The 19,649-nt window shown below is 42.0% G+C and overlaps 1 protein-coding gene across 1 annotated transcript; it reads right to left on the reverse strand.

Annotated features, from left to right (window-relative positions):
* Nucleotides 1-14,020: 14,020 nt before the first annotated feature.
* LOC148008301 (uncharacterized) lies at nucleotides 14,021-15,942 on the reverse strand. Its single transcript, XM_087674330.1, has one exon. The coding sequence runs from the start codon at nucleotides 15,930-15,932 to the stop codon at nucleotides 14,691-14,693; it is 1,242 nt and encodes a 413-aa protein (XP_087530456.1). The 5' UTR covers nucleotides 15,933-15,942; the 3' UTR covers nucleotides 14,021-14,690.
* Between the last annotated feature and the right edge of the window lie 3,707 nt (nucleotides 15,943-19,649).

The raw sequence follows: 19,649 nt of genomic DNA on the forward strand, positions 1-19,649 counted from the left end.
TCACTAGACAGGCTAAAGAGATGAGTGTCGGGTAGGTCGTCAGGTATGCCTTGTCCAGCAGCTTCTCCTGTGGGTATGCGGGACATGTGATTAGCCGTGTAGTATTGCTTTCCCTTACGTACAACCACAGAGAAATTGAATTCCAACAATAGAAGTAACCATCTAGCTATGCGACCTGTAGCGCATGGCTTGTTCACGAGATAAAGCAAGACTTGATGGTCAATGAAAAAGACGAAGGGGATGGCCAATAGATAATGCCTAAATTTCTTTATAGCAAATACCATGGCTAACCCTTTCCTTTCTATATTGGAATAGTTCATCTTCGTTTCAGTGAGCTGCGTGCTGGAAAAACTCACGGGTAATCTAGGTTATGCTCACCATGCTAGCATAGAACATCTCCAATAGCAAACTTAGAGGCATCTATGTGTACATGAAACATTATGCTCCAATCTGGAGCTCGTAAGATTGGTGTAGTGGTGAGAGCCTTCTTCAACTCTTAAGATTGGTGCAGTGGTGAGAGCCCTCTTCAACTCTTCATATGCACGCTAGCATTTCTTAGTCCACTTGAATACGATCAGCAGCTTGTACAATGGTCTAGCAATCAGTGTGTAATTTAGTACAAAGCATCAATAGTATCCCGTATGGCCTAAGAAACATTGAATGCCCTTGTAGTTAATGGGTGGTGGTAGTTTGATAATGACCCTAACTTTTAAGAAGTCAGTGGCAATGCCGTTCCTTGACACTACGTGCCCTAGGATACATCCGTGCTTCACCCAAAACTAGCATTTTAAGGGGTTCAATGAGAGGTATAACCAACACCATTCAAAGACAGCTCTCAACTTTTCTAAGTGTTCAGCCCAACTAGAGCGTATGCATAAGTCGTCTACGAACACCTCTAGCTTGCGTCTAAGCATATCCTTGAAGATGGTGCACATTAATCGTTGAAAGGTCGCAGGTGCATTCATTAGCCCAAAGGGCATAACGATGTAGATGAATACACCCCATTCCGTGGTGAATGCAGTCTTGTGCCTGTTATTAGGGTGCACTTGCACTTGATTATAGCTAGAGAAGCCATCCAGGAAGCTGTAGGTTTCTTTACATGCTACCCTCTCCAGCATGTGCTCGGTATACGATAAGGGGTAGTTGTCCCTCTTTGTAGCGGCATTAACTTTCTTGTAATTCACACACACTCAAATTTTGCCATTCGTTTTCATAAAAATCACTATAGGTGATACCCAATCCATGTACTCAATCTCATATATAAATCCTGCCTTCATGAGCTTATCGATTTTCTCCTTCACTGCATAGGCGTGTTTGGGATTCATAGGGTAAGGTCATTGCTTTGTTGGCACCGCATCTGGAACCATTGGGATATTATGGGTCACAACCCTAGGGTCGGCTCCTTTAAGTTCCTCCAAGGACCAAGCAAACATGTCGACATACTCTCTTAGGAGAGCAATAAGTTTAGCCTCCTCATCCTTCGTCAAGTCGTCAGCAATGAACATAGGTCGAGACTTCTCGCCTTCCCTTACCAAGTTGACTTCCTTGACCTTGGCGGGTCCTTCAATTGGCTCACTAGTTTGCCCTTATCTCTTTACTCCTAGCAGAATCACCACTCTATCACCCTTCTTAAACTTTGTGAAGCATTTGGGGAGATCCTGCGGCTTCTTTTGCCTCTCTGCTTCCGAGTCCTTAGTTTGCTTCCTGGCCTCCTCCTTTAGCCGTTTGTGCCTTAGGTGGATTGGTGTGTTTAACCTTAGAGGGTTGGGGTATTTTGGGATCACTCTCCGTACTGACTTCTGACTCCCAGTTAAACTCACATCCCTTGCTTGAGGAAGGAGTTTCGTCAGGGGGTTGTAATTCAATAGGTGTATCCGTCTTAAGTACTGGAACTACCAATGGTTGTGTCACTCTTGCCTGCTCGTAATCCATGGCTCCTATGTGCTCCAACTAGGATCTATCTCACTGCATTTGCATGACTCCTCTTTCATTCCAGCCTGCACTTTCTCTTCTAGGCCTAGAGTCTACCTTGATCTGTTCGATCGTTCTCCTTTCAGTGTCATATTCTATCGTGTCTAACTCTTATTCACTCTTGTCTCCAATAGAGCGGAATTCCTGGTACTCCTCATCATCAGAGTCTTGCCCCTCTGACTGCTCGTCATCCTCCAGGCTTTCCTCTCCAATCTCCTTTTCGTCAGTGACTAAAGCCCAATTGTATAATAGGTTTAGATCATGAATTTTGGTCCATTTTCACTCACGCTTAGCCAAAAGATCACTTAGGGGTTTTAGATTGGCATCCATGTTGCCCTTCAGTTTATCAGTCACATACTCTATGATTTCCTGAAGCTTGAGCTCGTTGGTGGGGATATGGAATGAGACCAGTTTCCCTGGGTTATGTGAGCTTCTTGCCATCACGCAGAGTGGCACGATGGGATCCCTTGCTGGCATGCTTGGGGATTTAGCAGCTTGCCTATGTAGCTCTTCCTCATCTGAGAATGGTAGGTCAATGGTTGCCAAGATGTGAATCCAATCCCACTCATCCTTAGGGCAAGGGATGTACTTGGTCAATGACCCATAGGGTTTGCTTTCATGTGCATCACCTTTTAGCATGGTTGAGATAGCATCAAGGTCGGCTGGGGTAGTCTTCCAGGTATCCATCTCAACCCTTACCGCTTCTAATCTATTCCCCAAGAAGATGAGATTGTTACCCCAATCTTCAATAACTCGAGTGTTCCTCATTCCAAGGTCGGCCTAGCAGTATGTTGTAGTCCACTCCCTTCATGACAATGAAGTTCACGGAAAACTGCACCCCTGCGACCTTCACTGACCAGTTCTTTGGAACCTCGAATGGTCTAACCTTCATTCCATTGGCCAATGTGACATTCAACCTAGCCGTTTCCACGGTTGGGTTTCCCCAGGCCTGTAGAACTGTGTGGCTCAAGACATTGACATCGGTGCCTGTGTTTAGGATTCCTTTTCATGTTAGAACCCCCAAGGCTAAGATAGGTAAGACTGCATTCATCTTAGTGCCTTCCCAAAAAGCATTAATGTGCAGTGACCTTGGAATTGAGTGTAGCGTTAGGCTTGGAATCTGCGTGACTGTGTCCTACTCTTGCAAGTCAGCGGGCTGTGTGCTTCTCTTTTCCCTCCACCCAGTGCTTTAATTCTCGCCATAAGGAAGGGTACTGTCGAAGCAGATCTCCTAGGCTCAAGGTTACTGGCATGGTTACTAAAGTGGTGAGGAGGTTGCTGGGTGGTTGCCTTCCTCCTTGGTCAACACTCTTTGGCCATATGTCTTGGTTAGCTTGCTAACATGCTTCTTCCTGGTCTTGCCTCTGTGGCATCTCATGTGGTGTGGGTGCATTTCGCGATTGAGGTCACGATGGTGAAATGGGTGTACTCACACTGGAGAGATCTTCAATTTGGTCTTCCAGTATGGGCCCTATGTCCTTAAGGTGTTCCTGGGTGTCCTTGACCCACTCCTTGACTTTGGCTATAGCCTCAAGTTGCCATTTGGGGTGGGGGTATTCCCCTACCTTGGCACTCCCTAGTTCTGCTATCTTAGGAGTTGAGGTCTCTGCCTCTACATCAGTGACCCTCTTTCCTGTCACTAGCGTTGTAGCTTCCTTAGTCTTAAGGGTAATCTTTGTGTATGTTCTCTTTCTTCTTCTCCTCCGGCTTTTCTTTCCCAACAACGAGGTTGCATTCAGGTTACTTGGCCCAGGCAATGAGATACCTGCCTATTTTTTTTGTGCTTGCGTCATGACATGTAGTGGGATGGGCATATCCTCACTGTCAAAGGTCTCCACACCGAATAGCCGCAAGGGTACTAAGGGCATGTTGGCAGAACTAGTTGATGGCTTCTATATAGGACAGTAAGGAGATAGGTGTGATTCCACACTCAGTGCATCGAAGGTCAGCTTTGTCCTTGTTTGCCTATTCCCTTTCCGGGCAGCGTGATGAAATATAGCCTGGATGACTGCAAGTCCAGCATGAGATTGGATCTTGGCTTGGTCCTCCAAAGCCTCTGCCTCTTCCTCTACCTAGCGCCATCACCAGTACTGGTTGGTAGTCCATCATGATTGGATTGCCTTCCTCATCATAGGATATGTATGGGTTCACGTAGGCCTCCTCTTCACTAGGTTCTTCCACATAGTGAACAGGAGTGTCACTTGATGGATGGGTTATATAGGGCCCTGGTGGTCTAGGTATGCCTATTGGGTTCTTCTCTAGCCTAATAATGGCCGGTCTTGCGTCATTTGGTGCTGGAAGCGCCAACTGGGATCCCCTACCAAAGAGGTTAGGTGGCCTGTTGCCTAAGTATGGAGGGTTGTATTGCTGCACATATGGGAATCTCCTTGGTAGTCTACAATGTAATGTGTCATGACCGAACCTACCACACTTCGAGCACTGCCTAGATCTAGGATCTTGGCACTCAGCTGGGAGGTGGTTACTGCCACAGTATATACACTACACATGCGACCGCACAGGTTTCCTGATTTGGTCTTGCAATCATGCAAGCTCCATTCTCACCTCAACCAGCTCCTGGCCTTGGTCAACACTCTTTCCCTTATCCTGTATAATAGAGTTCTCTCTCTCTCTTAAAATTGTTGACCGCTCTGGAGCTCTCTGACTTGTACTGTCCCGGCTGATGTTCCTCATGCTTCTCTCCCTCAGCTGATCGTCCACCCTTATTGCCTCTTCAAAGACTCTAGCTAACACGTCTCGGTGTAGAGTGGAGTTACTAGCCAAAGCCTTGTAGAGCTCCTCGCTTCGAATTCCATTTATAAATACGATAGACACAGCCTTCTCGTTAGGTCACTCATTTGCAGGGATCCTCTTAAAGAGGCTACACACATGAGTGGCATAGTCCCTTACGTCTTCCTTTTCCCTCTGACTGACATTCATCAACTAGACGATGAGATTGTCAGAGTATCCTGCCTCAGAGAATATCTTGATAAAGAGGTCCTTAATACGGGCAAAGTTCGTGCGCTTAGGTGCATCTAGACTAGTGTATCAAATTCTCCCCTTATCACCTAAGCACAGACCGAAAGCTTGAGAGCATTGTGCAAGGTCCATGAGACTGTTTTCTTTGCAAACTTGTTCAAATTTCTCCACAAATCTATATGGGTCATTGCTAGGTTCATACTTGTCTAGCTACTTTGCTACAATAGGGATTCTAGATTGCCCCTTTGCCCCTTGCGTGACCCCTAATCCCAAGAGTAATGCGGTGGCTAAGGCTGTTGCGCTTTGCTCAGTGGACGTATTGTCATGAGCCACTTGGCTACAAGTTCACTCAATGATAAGTCAACCTCTGGTACTCGTTCTCTCTCTGCATTTGACCTTGCTTTGGTTGCACCAGCCAAGGCTAGCACACACTAGGCCTCGTACATGTCTACATCTTGTTGGAGTTTCCTAGCCTTCTGCTCATGGTTATAGGCAATTATGCCCTCTAGCGCCTTTCTAATCGCCTTTCTTTCCTCTTCTAAGCTTGCTACCACTTCCTCTACTAGTTTGCCCTAAACTACCATCCTAGTCAACAAGTTGTACTCATTGACTAACTCCTGTACTAAGACTGGGAATTCTCCCAAGTCTAGTCAGTCCGCTTCGTGATCCTGACATTGCTCCCACTTCCAACTCCACAAGGTCGTCAATCAATTTGAGTAGCTTTGGCAATGTCCGATCCTCTATGTTGTCACCTTCTAAATCTTCGTGTCCTCTTAAGGTCCTACTGATGGGGCTCTTAGGCACCCAGCTATGTTTTGGGATCTTCTCTTAATAGTGGGTTCCTAGATGTTATTATATCTCTTGATGAGTTCCTTGTTATTGAAAGCAGTTGTCAATCTTATTCACAAGTTATGCTTCGTGCTTTCTAGTGCTCAGTGCGAAAACATGCTTTTTCTTTTCTTGTAGTGCACCTTTGGTGATAAAGTCAAAAGTGAGGTGCGGATGCATGAAATGCTCAATGCAAACTCCACTCTTCCCCTCACGTTTGTTGCCTGATATGGCTCTAAGCACAGGTTCTAGCTGATCTAAGGTCTTACTGAAAGTCCATGCTACATTCTCTATTCTTCAGGGTTGGTTGGTTGGTTACCGAAAGTCAAGTCAAGTTCTAATTCAGTTCGCTCAATGTCTAGCTGTTTGGGGTGAATCCTCGGTTATCCTGTTTGGTCTCTGGCTTCTAAGGGATAAATTGGGTTTCCAGGAGGGGCCAGAGATGTGAAGAGGGTGGCCAGGACTGTCAGGTAGGTTAAAAAACCCTCTATTTTAAGTTCTGGTGAAGTGGTCCGATTCTGGGAATCGGACAGACTGGTCTGATTTTGAGACTCGGACGGGGTGGTCCAATTCTTGGATAGGTGGTCTGATTGTGAAAATTGGACAGGGTGGTCCGATTGTGAAAATTGGACAGTCTGATTTCTACTTTAGTCCTATTTCCCTAGTTGGAGAGGGGGGTCTGACTCCTGCGATAGGAAAAGTGGTCCGATTGTGGCACTAGGACCAATGGTCCGATTTTGAGACTAGGACATGTGGTCGAATTTGGCACTAGGTCCAACTGCTGGAATCGGATCGGATGGGGTGGTCCTATTCTTGCAATCGGATGGGGTGGTCTATTTCTCGTAGTCGGATGGTCCGACTCTAGAAATCGGGTGGTCCGATTCTGGGAATCGAACTTAGACAACTTGGTCTGACTGTGCAGATGACAGCCCGCGTGTTGCGCGTGATAACTCAAGCTCAGTGCCTACTCCATGGAATCATCCAGCGCCTTCCAAATAGGTGCAAAACACTACAAGAAAATGCTAGACATACCTAAAATCATTGTGGTGCGCGCATCGAACGGCACTCCAAGGATCTCCCTGCAACTCTCTCTCTCTCTCTTCCTATTTCCAGCAACAGCAGAATCCTTTCTGTTTTCCTTCCTTTTCCTATGCTAATCTTAACCTAATGCAACAAAAAACAAAAACAGAGATGGAGATGGATAGTCCTACTCTAATATTCAACAACAAATCAAAATACTTACTTGCTCCAAGGATTAAAACCTCCTAAATCTCCTAAATATCTCGAGCATCAGTTCGAGCTGCAAACCCTACTTCTATGCTCGATTCGATGTGTGTAGCACGCGAGGCTCGATTCCTTGGTCCTGGCAACGGAACCAAAATGAAGGGGAGCTACGGAGCTCTATCCCAAGACCTATAGACCGCTTATTAATCAAGCATTTCAAGCCGAGCGGCCATGGCTACCTCTCACATAGCCGATGTGCAATGCCTACCTTACAGGTGTAGTGACCTTACTTTGATGCTCGATCAAGTTCCCTCCTCTCTCTTGCACTCTGGTGGCTCCACGATCCTTGCAGCAAGCTCAAGCCCTCTCCGTCAAGCTCCATCCTCCATAGCCGTGCGAGAAAAGAGAAGAGAAGAGAAGATGGGGAGCCTCTTCTCCACGATCCCTCACTCTCACACACTCCCTCAATCCCTCACTCAAGCACAAGCAAGAAGGCAAGAAACAAGAGAAGAAGAAGAAGAAGCTTTGGCCACACACAAGAATGATTTTCTCATTCACTTTTGAACTTTATATACATGCCCTACTTTTTGGGCGGTCATCCCCACTTTTTACATGGCCGGCCATTAGCCTAGGTCCTCTTTTCCTATTTCCCACCATTCTAACTTATCCCATTCCCAACTACTGCATACAATTTGCACAGGAGTGAGCCTGGTACTCTTTTACAAGGATTCGAGAGTGCCTTCACAATTGATGGTGTGCTTTTACTCTTTTCTTTTCTCAAGACGACATTGAGAAGGTCGTCATTCAAAATTTTCAGGTTTTGACTTCCATCTGGGGTGCCTTTTCCTTCCTTTGTCCTGTGCCCTTTTGGTTATCTCGTTTTTCCATTTTCTTGCTCCTCTGCTCCATTTTTCGGCTCCTCTGTGCTGTGGTAAACATAACTCAACAAAATTGATGTATGTAAAGTCTCCACCCATCGAGCCTATAGTATGTAAAGTCTAATATGCTATGCATGTGGTCAAGGGAGTAGCTACCCTATCTCTTCTTCTTCTTTCTCTTCTTCTATTTCTACTACTACTACTACTACTACTTCTACTACTAAACAAGAAAACTACCACTATCAGTACCACTACCACTACCACTATTACAATAACAACAAACAAGAAAATAAGATATTAAAGAACTACTACTACTACCACCACTACTACTACTACCACTACAAACAAGAAAAGAAGAAATTAAAGAATAAGATCTTACTCTCTCTTTGTTCCTCTCTCCCTCCCTCCCTCTCTCTTTCTCTCTTTCTTTATTATGTTTCATGTTTTTTCCCTCTCTCTCTCCTTTCTTCTTTCTTTTTCTCTCTTCCTCTCCCTCTCTCATTTTCTCTCTTTCTCTCTCAGTACACATCATTTTTAACCAAAACAAGAAAATAAAAATGAGAAAAAACAAAAAAAACCAATAGGGAACAATGCACTCACCGTAAAGGCTCGAGGATGGATTCGGCGGCTTCTCTTCGTCCTCCGTACACTTCCTCCTCTTCTTCACAAATGGTAGTGGTGGTGGTGAGAAGCTCTCCTTCTCGTTCTTTCTCTCCCTCTCCCTCTAAAATGCAAGATGCAGTTTTCTCTCCCTTTCACTCCCTCTTTTTCTCTTTCGCGCAAAATGTCGCGCTCAGTTTTCAGCCGGCTTTTTTTCTCCTAAGTATCGTCGCATAGCAACGCCGCTAATTTGCGTCAGAAATGGCTATCGCTATACTCCTATATCCTTGTAGTGCATCCTACCTACCTATTGCATGAACCTTTTGGAAGACATAAGCAAAAGCAGGTTCAGTAGTTGTAATCATCCCTTCTTGCCATCAACAACAGTGAATACCCGCTTGTCAATTAAGATATACATGATGAGTAAGGCCTTCCTTAAGAAATCCATGAGGCCCCTACTTTCATTAGTCTAAGATCAAAGGAGAAGTAGGGAATAAAACCCTTAGGGATTTTCACATGGGAAATGGCCCATGGTCATGATCCACTAGCCCCTTTTCAATCTCCAAAACCTGATTCCCTCTTATTTCATCCCCCACTTCCCTCACAATCATTTAGGGTCCTCAAGGACAAGACATTCCAAGAAATTGGCATACCTGTTACCTTGAACATGACCTCAATCCACCCATATCTCTCATAGATTGGGTCCTCAAGTGTGGAATAGACCTAGGTAATCTCAATTCACCTAGTGCAAATGCATCTCCCAATCACACATCCACACATGTACACCCCACTCACTACACACAAATTTTTCCTATAGGTATTTGAAGATTGAGGGAAACCACCAATAACCACCCCTTCCTTTGTCAACACGTGACCTCTTACCTTCCCTCTGACCATTCCATGCAAGTCCCAAGTGCCTTCACCATTATCAAGGGATTGGCACTTGTCTAGGAGGGGGGTAATGTTAACCTTTTTTGCAAAAGATCTATAAACGTAAGAAACAACACACAATGAGCATATAAAAAAAGAAGCAGCATGTGCCAAAAGAAGTGAAAAGTGGGATATGTGAAAGAATCAAGGAGAACCCAAAAGTGACGAGACCTAAAGATGCATTGACTGTATGCAACTGTTAGAATTCAAATCTTGGAGTAAAAAGTGCTTGTCAAGAGAGAAAAAAGATAAAAAGAACATGAAGGCATCAAGTGCTCTTGAAAATTTAGGAATTAAAATCAATAATGAGAAGATTCAAATAAATTTTGTAAAATCATTCTCAAGGGCTAGGCTCACTCTCATACAAATTGTAAAGTAATGTGCATTTGAGGACATGTGAATGGAGTGCGTTGGGCTGTCTAAACACGTCACATGACTCTATAGGCAAGCATGAAGAGACCATGGGTAGTAGGCACCCTTGCAATATAGGCCTAATTTCCCAAATCTTAACTCAAATGTCACATATATATGGTGAGAAAAATCTTGTTGTAACCATTCCATTGACTAATGCAAAGTAGGCTTACCTCTTTTCTTCTTCACACTCTCATTTTCTTGAGTAATTTCTTCTTTGTGTGGCCATCTCTTGCATGCAAGATCTCAGAGAGATAGGGAGAGTCTTGTGAGAGCTTGTGAGCTTGGCTTTGGTTACTTTAGCAAAACTCCATTGCTTCCCCTGACCTTCTTGGGATCTTCCCAATTTGAGAGGTGGAAGAGTAGATATTTTGTTACAAAGACAAATAGCGAGAGGGGGCTTGAGAGAGAGAGAGAGAGAGAGAGAGAGAGAGAGAGAGAAGAGATGGACTTGCATAAGCTTAGAGGAACAGGTGACAGAGACCAACTCTTTGCATGTGAACGATGACAGAGCGTGAAGTATGGAGCCTGTGGTAGTGTGCATCCAATAGAGTTGTCAAATCTTGAGAGCTCTCAATGGACATCTAGATTGCACATGGTGAGTTCCCATGCATTGCATATTTTCCTTGGCGTTCTTCTTACTTTACGGGTTGCGGATTCTCATCCATGACAAGCTGAGTGAGGAAGAAAAGATTGTAGAAATCCTTGTGAGGTAAGAGACTGTGAGTAGACTTGACTTGAGAGAGTGCATGACTAATATGCATCTTTCTATTTCTATCTGGCACACGTAGGCTAAGTGACCCTATTTAAAAAAAAGAGTAATATAGTATCACACTTATAGCACCTAAGGGCCATCCTAGTCTACTCCCTCACATCACAATCTTAGGGCCCATGAAGTATAGGACATCCCAAGCTTACTTGGTAGGCTTGTTACCCTACGGATAGCATAGTATACTGAGCTCTCACAAACTAGGTCCTGAGGTGTGGGACATTGTTTGAAGTTTACTTGGAAATCGATCCATCTCCCATTTATAGTGCAAAAGCACCTCACGTCACTAGGATAGGTAGTCACACCCTCAAGAAGAGCACCATGATAGGTACATAGACACATGAAGAACCATTGACATCCTTAGCCTATACTTCCTACAACTTTCTCCATCTCTAGCAACAACCACCATTTTTCTCTTCACTACACGTTGAATCTTTCTCTTATACTATCATAGAACTTAGACCTCTAAGATATTTTCATCGACTGATCCAACAATTCTCACCAACCACATCATGCTCCTTCGTTGTAAGTATCATGGCACTAGCACTACACTAGGGGCGGCGAATGTTAACCAATTTGAAGATATAAAGACATGAAGAAAGAGAAGAACATGGAAGCCTCAAAATTTTTAGAAAATTTTGAGCTTTGAGAAAGGAAATCATTTGTTGTAAATGAGGGCCAAGCTCCCTCCCATGGAAGTTGTAATTAAAATTGGTAGCACTCAACATGGTAATATGAATCTAAGTGCATGCAAGCCTGGGAGAAGATTAATCTTTGGTCGAAAAGATGGGTAGGATGCCAAGAGTATTGAGAAAACACGAATCCTAATTTTTCTATAAAAATATTGAAAAAAACATGGAAAAGGCTATTCATATGTATGCCCAATTTTGATTATTGCCTTCCTACTTTTACATTGAGAGAGAGAGAGAGAGAGAGAGAGAGAGAGAGAGAGAGAGAGAGAGAGAGAGAGAGAGAGAGAGAGAGAGGTGAGTTGAGAGTAAGAGAGTGAGAGGGAAGGTGAGGGACCAAGAGGGTGAAGCCTCCACCTCGTCTTGTTCCCTCTCATACCTTACCATGCTCTCTTCTAGCATGACAAAGGCCATAGAGGGTTTGAGAATACAGGAGGTGTATTCATGGAGTATGCAATGAGCATCCTTCATCATTGTGGGTATGCCTTGCATATTCACTATAAATAGATCTCATGTTTATATGCAAGAGGCTATGTGAGAGGTAATCGTGGACTAAGTAGTTAGAGCTCCTAAAATAATAAGAATATGTCCAAACATCCCAAATACGTTGAGTGTGTGTAGCTCAATACCATGAGAGGTCATTTGTATAGTACTTATAATTGTGTTTTTGTAGCAGAAAATCCAAGATGAATTGTTTCATTTTCCTACCATTGAAAATAATTAGGGACTTAATTTGTAGGTCTTTAGAAATAGTCTTATACATTGATTGCCTTTTGTAAAGAGTACCATCTTCTTCTACTAGTAAATACATCTTAAGAACGTCAACAAAAAGCTTCGTATATAAGGAAATGATTGTACACATCTACCATATTGAGTATAGTGTGTTCACTTGGATAATAATCCCATGTACTAAAATATTACATTCATAACTATAGTAACCATCACCAAGGTCTTTTGAGATATAAGGCACCAAGCTTGCTTTGTTGGAGGCTCCTCCTCAAGAGTTTGGAGTGTTGTATGAACACTTCTCATGGTTTATAATATAGTTGTTTCTTATGGCTACTTCTTTTGTAAATCTTGAGGTGACTCCTAGCATGAGTGTACCCTGGTATCCTCGAAAAGCTTATGGTAGTAGTGAGTCCTTACTCATGGTAATTGTTTTATCCTAAACCCCCATCCTAATTATTTCACAGATTGGTATTCTTTATGTAGAGGTAGCTTTTATTTAGAGTTAATATTTTTGTTACATGAGGTAACTTTAGATGTTTAGATAGCCATGAAATAGCTTGAAATCATGTTTTAAGGTTTCCAACATAGAGTATACAAAGTTCGAATCTTTATGGAACTCTCACCCATGCAATCTTGGTTCCATAGTTTTAAGAATTTCAACATGGAATGAACAAAGTTCTTGAAGTGCTATAGTCTAAGGCCATAGTTTGTATAGCACTTAGTTCTACTTTAAGTTGGTTCTTAATTGTAGTGTTAAAATACTTGAGTTTTTGTGCTTCTAGTGTTCTATTATATTTTTGTATTTATGCTAATATATAAGATGACTCATTTGTGCATGAGAAAGGCATTGAAGAGGAAGACTTAGATGCAAGAACAAGTCAATTGAATGGATTCGGCAAGGACAGTGGATGACAAACACTATCTTAGGTTGCAGAACTTGTACTTTACAATGCAATCCAAGGTTTAGTAGCTTTGAGTTTATATATATTGTATGCAAGCCAAACATTGGTTTCCAAAGCCTTATGCAAATTCATATATAAAACAACAATACTATTTTTTCATTGTCATTTCTTCTTTATATTCTCCTTCCACATTTCTTTGTCTTAAGTTATGTTATTGTATGTAAATTTTGATAACATGTGGATTCTATTTGTATAAACAATGCCCAACAAGCATTCAAGAAAGGGTGCAAAAATCCAATGAGCTCCAGTAAAATTTGGAATTAGAGTGCATTCAAAATCACACAAAAATCATGTTTATTCTATATGTAATAAAGGCAATAGTCAAGGTAGGTCTTTGGATAAGTTTTTATCCACATCTATAGATGTGCATGTAAGTTTTTTTTGGAAGTTCAAGAAAAATGTCAATGTGACTATCTAGAAGCTCAATCCCTTTTTAGTGTTGCAGCCTTTGGCACTTCACAACTAGATGGCTGATATATCTCTAATCATAAGCCGCCTTATCTATGATTGCAACCATCCTTACTGGGAGAAATTTTCACAAATATCATTTATTCAATCATCACCATTCTCATAATGCAACAACTACATAAACCGACACAATTGCTGCTTCTCATTGTAACTTTTTCTAGAATGATGGTGGCAGTTCAGTGTTGATGAGTGAGATTGCTACACACACTAGCTGAATTGACAAATTGATGAATCCTTGCAAGATGGTGGCAACACAACTGCTATAATTGATTACCATGCCTCATGCCAAACCCTTCATTAGCACAAACAACTTAGCCCCTTCCTAAACTTTGCTGCACTAGCTTGATATTGAGCTTCATGTCACTTTACTCCTTCCAATGTTTGTCAAAGATGGTGACCCTCTTCACAATGGTTGTAGCATGGACTCTTATTAGCAACTCTATAATTGAGCATACTTGGTCAGTCCTAGTATAGAGCATTTACAAACAATAATTTTTATTATGCTAAGTAAAATCAAGTAGAATCATGGTTGAGGTGCAACATATGAGATGCATGTGAAAGATTGTAACTAATAAATCCTGTACATATTGAACTACTGCACCAAATGACTAGAAATTTGATAAGTTACAAAATATCAAACTGTTTGGCAAAGAATACTATCCATTGCCAATAATGATTGTGGATATAGAAATACTGAATGTGCAAGGTACTATTATACAAAAGACCATGAATGGTCTATTACCATGGTGGTAATATTCAACAAATTCATAATGTAATTATGCTAATGATGATGAGAAAATTAGTCATCCGTGTTATGTCTCTATGATGGCCTCCAATGTGGTCTACTGAAATGATGCTTGTCAAGCGAGTTGATAATGTATATCCCCACAATTTTGCTCAAGCAATAGAGTGGGGTGGACAACCAAGACCACAAGCGAGATCAACTTGGGGAGTTGCCCAACCAATAGAATGGGATGGACTACCGAGACCAAGGATGAGATCATGAATGTGAGGAGCGACTCAACCAAGTGGAGTGCACAACCAAGAGTGAGATCATGAATTGAGGGAGTTGCTCAACCAATAATATAGAGAGGGATATGGACAACAAAGAGTGAGATCATGAATTGAGGGTGCTGCTCAACCGATTTAGAGTAGGGTGGACGGGAGAGAGAGAGAGAGAGAGAGAGAGAGAGAGAGAGAGAGAGAGTGTGTGTGTGTGTGTGTGTGTGTATTTGGGGGTTGTCCCGGCTGTTGATCAGCCAATAGAGTGGGGTGGACAACCAAGAGACAGAGTGAGGTCAAGTGGAGGAGCTGCAGGGGGAGAAGCGGGCCTCTGGTGCGAGGGTTGACAATGATGATGGACTTGATGAAAAGGAGGGGTGGCGGTGGTGGTATGGGAGAGAGAGATCTGGGAAGAGGAAGGGTATTGGGAGAGGAAGAGCCAGGAAGAAGGGTTGCGGGGAGGTGGTATATTAACTGAATAGGAATTATGAGGCCAAGAATACTGGGAGTGAATAATATTATTATGGGCGGTCATGGAGGGGGAATGATGGTGGGTGTGCAGGAAAGGGCGAGGGCGAGGGAAGGAAGGGCGGGTAGCAGCGGCGGCCATGTGGTGACGGTGGGCAGCCAGGGCAGCTCGGCGGTGGGCTGACCCGGCCGCCATATGGGCCGGGACGTGCTTGGCCATGGCGGAGTGCTTGGCCCGCAGGCGCTCCCTCTTGTGGGCGTTCTGGTGGCCGCCCAGGGCCTGCGACGTCGGGAAGGCGCGCTTGCAGAAGTGGCATGCGAACGACCGCCTCTGGCCCCCTGTCGTGGTGCTCTCATCGTGGCCCCCTTCCAGCCGGCTCTCGGGTGGCCTGGCCACATGTACGCCGAACAACTTAATCGCCCGTTCGCACAGCGGCTCAGTTGAGGACTCTGCACTTGCCTCTTTGTTGGCCGATAGATCGTTATCTTCTATTACTCCTTCTTCTTCTTCTTCTTCTTCTTCCATGCCCTCATTCCCTCTACTGATCATATCTGAGTTAATATCATCGTCGGCGTTATTATCACTGTCATTACCACCCTCTGGTTCTCCGCCTTTTTCGCTTTCTTCTTCTCGTTCTCCTCCTTCTTCTCCTCCTGATCCTCCTCCTCTTTCATTCCTGACATCATGGGCCTCCAGCTTTGCCACAACACTGTTGGGATCTCTTGTATCATCTTCCCTCTCATCAGTTTCTGGCTGCATATTGCTCTCGACGATGACGCCATCTCCAATTGTATCACAAGCGTCCTCCAAAGCAATGTCTCCTTCAGACATGGAACTCACCCCATTCACACTATTCACACTGATCAGCTGATCAAACGATGAATATCGTTCGATCGATCGAGCGCGCGCGCGCGCGAGCGAGAGAGAGAGAGAGAGAGAGAGAGAGAGAGAGAGAGAAAAAAAACCATATACAATGACACAAAAGAAGAAAGCCGAAACACATGAATGGTAAAGAAGCCCTTGCATAGTGGCCGACACCGAAAGGAGACGGTGCCTTGTGGCGGCCATAGAATATCCTTATTGCCCACCCATGGAATTTGATACCCTTTTCTCATCCAAAGTTTAAGGAACCTTAGGACACATTTGCCCTCTACCATCGACACTTGCTCCTTGTCCCCTAGATCTTTGCCACTTGTTGCCTACGTAATGGCTTGGCGCTTGTCCGCGTGCTTTTGTCACATGGCCCCTTTCTTCCCTTTCACAACAAGCCCCATGATCTCTTTCACCATCCTTGCCCTCATGAAAACTTACTTTTAAATGAAATCTAATGATTAACTAATCCTTAAGTTCTTCAACGATTGTAAGGAATATGGGAAAATGTATCATTTATGTTTGTTTAAAAGCCTCTAGTGTTGATCCTTTAAATGATTGTTTTCAAAGTGAGAAACTCTTACAAGCATGCAAAACCTTAGGATATGGGACTTGTTAAGTGGACATAAGTATATTTTAAAGTAAAAGACTTAGTAAAAGGAGCTACAATGAGGTAAGCAAGTGGCACTTGTACGAATGCACTTGGTATGCACTTGAAAATTCACATTCAATAACAAGAAGTTTGAGGACATTGGACCATCTCTTTTGTCACCAAGTTCCTCATGCCATTTTGACTAGATAGGCAAAGAAACATTTATTATTGAGGGGTCCTAATTAGCTACTTATTTTCCTAACTAAGTATCATATAAATAGGCATTAGGGTTTTGCATGATCCTCATCACATGAATTGATTATGTAACATGCTTTACTTAGAAAGTGATAGATCTATGAACACAGGTGGTTGAAGAGGTATTGAAGAGATAATACATTTTCAACTTGTGGGAAGGGTAATTTTGAATGCAATACATGGGACCATCATGAGCTTACCTCACTTTCTAGTTGTAGGCATGGTTTGAAAATGTGTAGACATAACATGAGGCACACTATGAAAAAACTTGTTCACATTGGTTATCCCTATGGCAATACGAGAAAGTTCATTTATCAATAAAGCAACCATGTAATACCATTGATTCTTGGAGATGTCCAAATATAGTACCTTGCAATTATGGTCATGGGGGTCTTTCCCATTACCATTTCATGGTTTTGGATACTATTTCTCCAAAGTTAATTCCAATGCTTATTTGAATAGAAGTCTTTGGAAGGCTGTAATATTCACTGAATTTGATGAAGTACTTGTGAGATAGTTACTTTGAATGAATGAAACTAGTGATTGAGAAAAATAGATATTTATTTATCCACTAAAAAATAGTAACAATGAATCCAAGTAGATCTCATCTATCAAGTATTTTTCCATTAATGGGATATTAATAAGCACGAATATAGATGTATCAAGAGAAGACATAAAGCAGCTTTAATCTTTACAATAATATTGTGTAAGCCTTAATTACATGAAAGATTTATGTGGATTTAGGCCCAATATCCAAGATACATCACTTCCACAATTTCTTTTTCAATCATGGTGTATGGGCCATGATGTAGTACTATGCTTTAAGTTTTACCTAGCTTGAAATTTTATGGAGTCCTTTTTTGGTGTAGCCTAGTAAATATGTTGGAAAATTTCCAACTTAAGCAATGATCAAAAAATAATTACTAGGTCATAAGATAACATTGCTTAGACAAATACAATATGTTCGAATGGAAATTTTGCTATTACTTTCTCTAATCAATGACAAATAATTTACCTAGGGAGATTTGGAACTCAATAGCCACTTTGTGAGAATTTTCACCTTGATATTTTATGTTGTCAAAATTTTGACAAAATATCATTTCTTTCATTGAATATATGTGCATGGTTTACTTTTTATAGGTGTGCAATCCTTAGGTCAACCTTAAGCAACATAGAAGGACTATGTTCCACCAATCACACATTTGGGTGAGAGATTGTAGTTAATTGCATGTACATAATTATGTTCTTCCACTCATAGATTTAGGAGGGTGATCAAATGATTATCAGCTGTTGAGTACATTTCTCCATTATGAACCAAAATGATTGCATACATAGAGTGAGACCCAATTGACCAAGACAAAAAATTGAATCTTTAGATTGGTTAGCATACATTTCTCTTGATATTTATACATTTATACTAAATAGAGAAGACTTTGCCAAATTTTCTCCAACTAACTGAAGAACTCAAAGTATTGGAGGCCTCTTTCAATATTGGAGGTCTCTAAAAATACATTTTCTGAATGTAGTTCATGCAGAGCTTTACATCTATATGGTATAGAGCCTTAGTTCTACACTCATAGATCATTCAGTCTTATAATGGACCTGGCTCAAACTGGACAATAGATTTGTTAGTAGCTCTATGGAAGCAAGCCAACCTTCTAAACTACCTTGTAGTGGATGCATGGCATAGATGTAGTCCACACTTGGTGTCAGTCATCCTAGGTAATGTGGTTTCAAAAACACTATACCTTGGCCCAAGACATTAGCTTGGTATGTGGATCAACTTGCACTAAGTTCATGGAGAGTGGCATCTACTTCCATGGCCTCAAGGAGCAGTATGTCTCTACCTGTTCTTTCCTCAAAACAAGTTAATCCAAGGGTCTAATATGCTAATTTGGACTATTGTGTGTTTATCTAGAAAGCTATCCAATTGATTAGGTTTATCCAAGCACAGGATTATCTATCAAGTGTAATGTCCACCCATTTTCCATGCACAAATCCCAATCATGTTTAGTTATCTAAGCACATTATACTATCATCTTGTGTGAGCATATAAAAGAAAATTTCTTTCATCAACCTTCTACATTGGTTTTCTTGGAACATTCTTTAAGTATATACACAAAAACAATGCAAATAGTCCTTTCAAGTCTATTCTCTAAGAACATATTGTACCACTTGCTTCCTTTGGAGCATATATCCAATCATTGGATATAATATAACTCTTCTCATGCTCATGCTCATTTCTCTTCAAATTCATATTCTTTGTATAGAATTGGGTCTTCCAACTCCCTAAGATGTTGGCCACATGAGAGCTTCACTACCCTATCCTTGGTGAAAACCATGAAATTACTAGTCAGGGTCCCCTTGCTTCCCGTGTACCATAAGAATAGATTGAGCTTAGCCACATACAAAGCTCAATCTCAAAGCTCAATTCGAAAAAGAGTGATTCGATCATAATTCCAATGTCAATTCTAAAGGGAATTTGAAGTATACTTGTTACGCGACTAATCTCAACCATAAATAGAGTTTTATTGAGCTTAGCCCATGGCCAAGTTCAATCTAAAAGAGAGTTTTAAAGGGAATGGTGTTAGGGCTAAGATCAATCATAGATATGCATTGCTTGCATGTTACTTTTTTACCTCAAGTTTTTTACTCCTAGATTGTTGGCCATATCTATACCTTCACTATTACCATGGTAGAGCATCTTGTCATGAGTCTAGTATTGTACAACCACCATGTTTTCAATCCATTATCTTTAGATTTAATGAATACCATCTTCTTAAGGAGTCTCTTTATTTGACACAAGAAAAATTCAAGAGTAGCCAAGCCAAATACACATTAGGGGAAATTTGGACTTAAGTTTGGGTCTTTTAGTTTGAAAGAGACAAGGCCTCCCAACCTATAGAGAGGGGAGCTACTATTATGATAAAGGTGGGATTTTGCAATTTTCAAGTCTTCTATCTCACTTTTAAATGTTTTCAAAATAAATCATTTATAGGTATTTTTGGGATGCAAATTCATGGAAG

Source organism: Lygodium microphyllum, unplaced genomic scaffold (assembly GCF_053477565.2).
Source record: "Lygodium microphyllum isolate KBCC unplaced genomic scaffold, Lygodium_microphyllum_v1.1.10 scaffold_204, whole genome shotgun sequence".
NCBI lineage: Eukaryota > Viridiplantae > Streptophyta > Polypodiopsida > Schizaeales > Lygodiaceae > Lygodium > Lygodium microphyllum.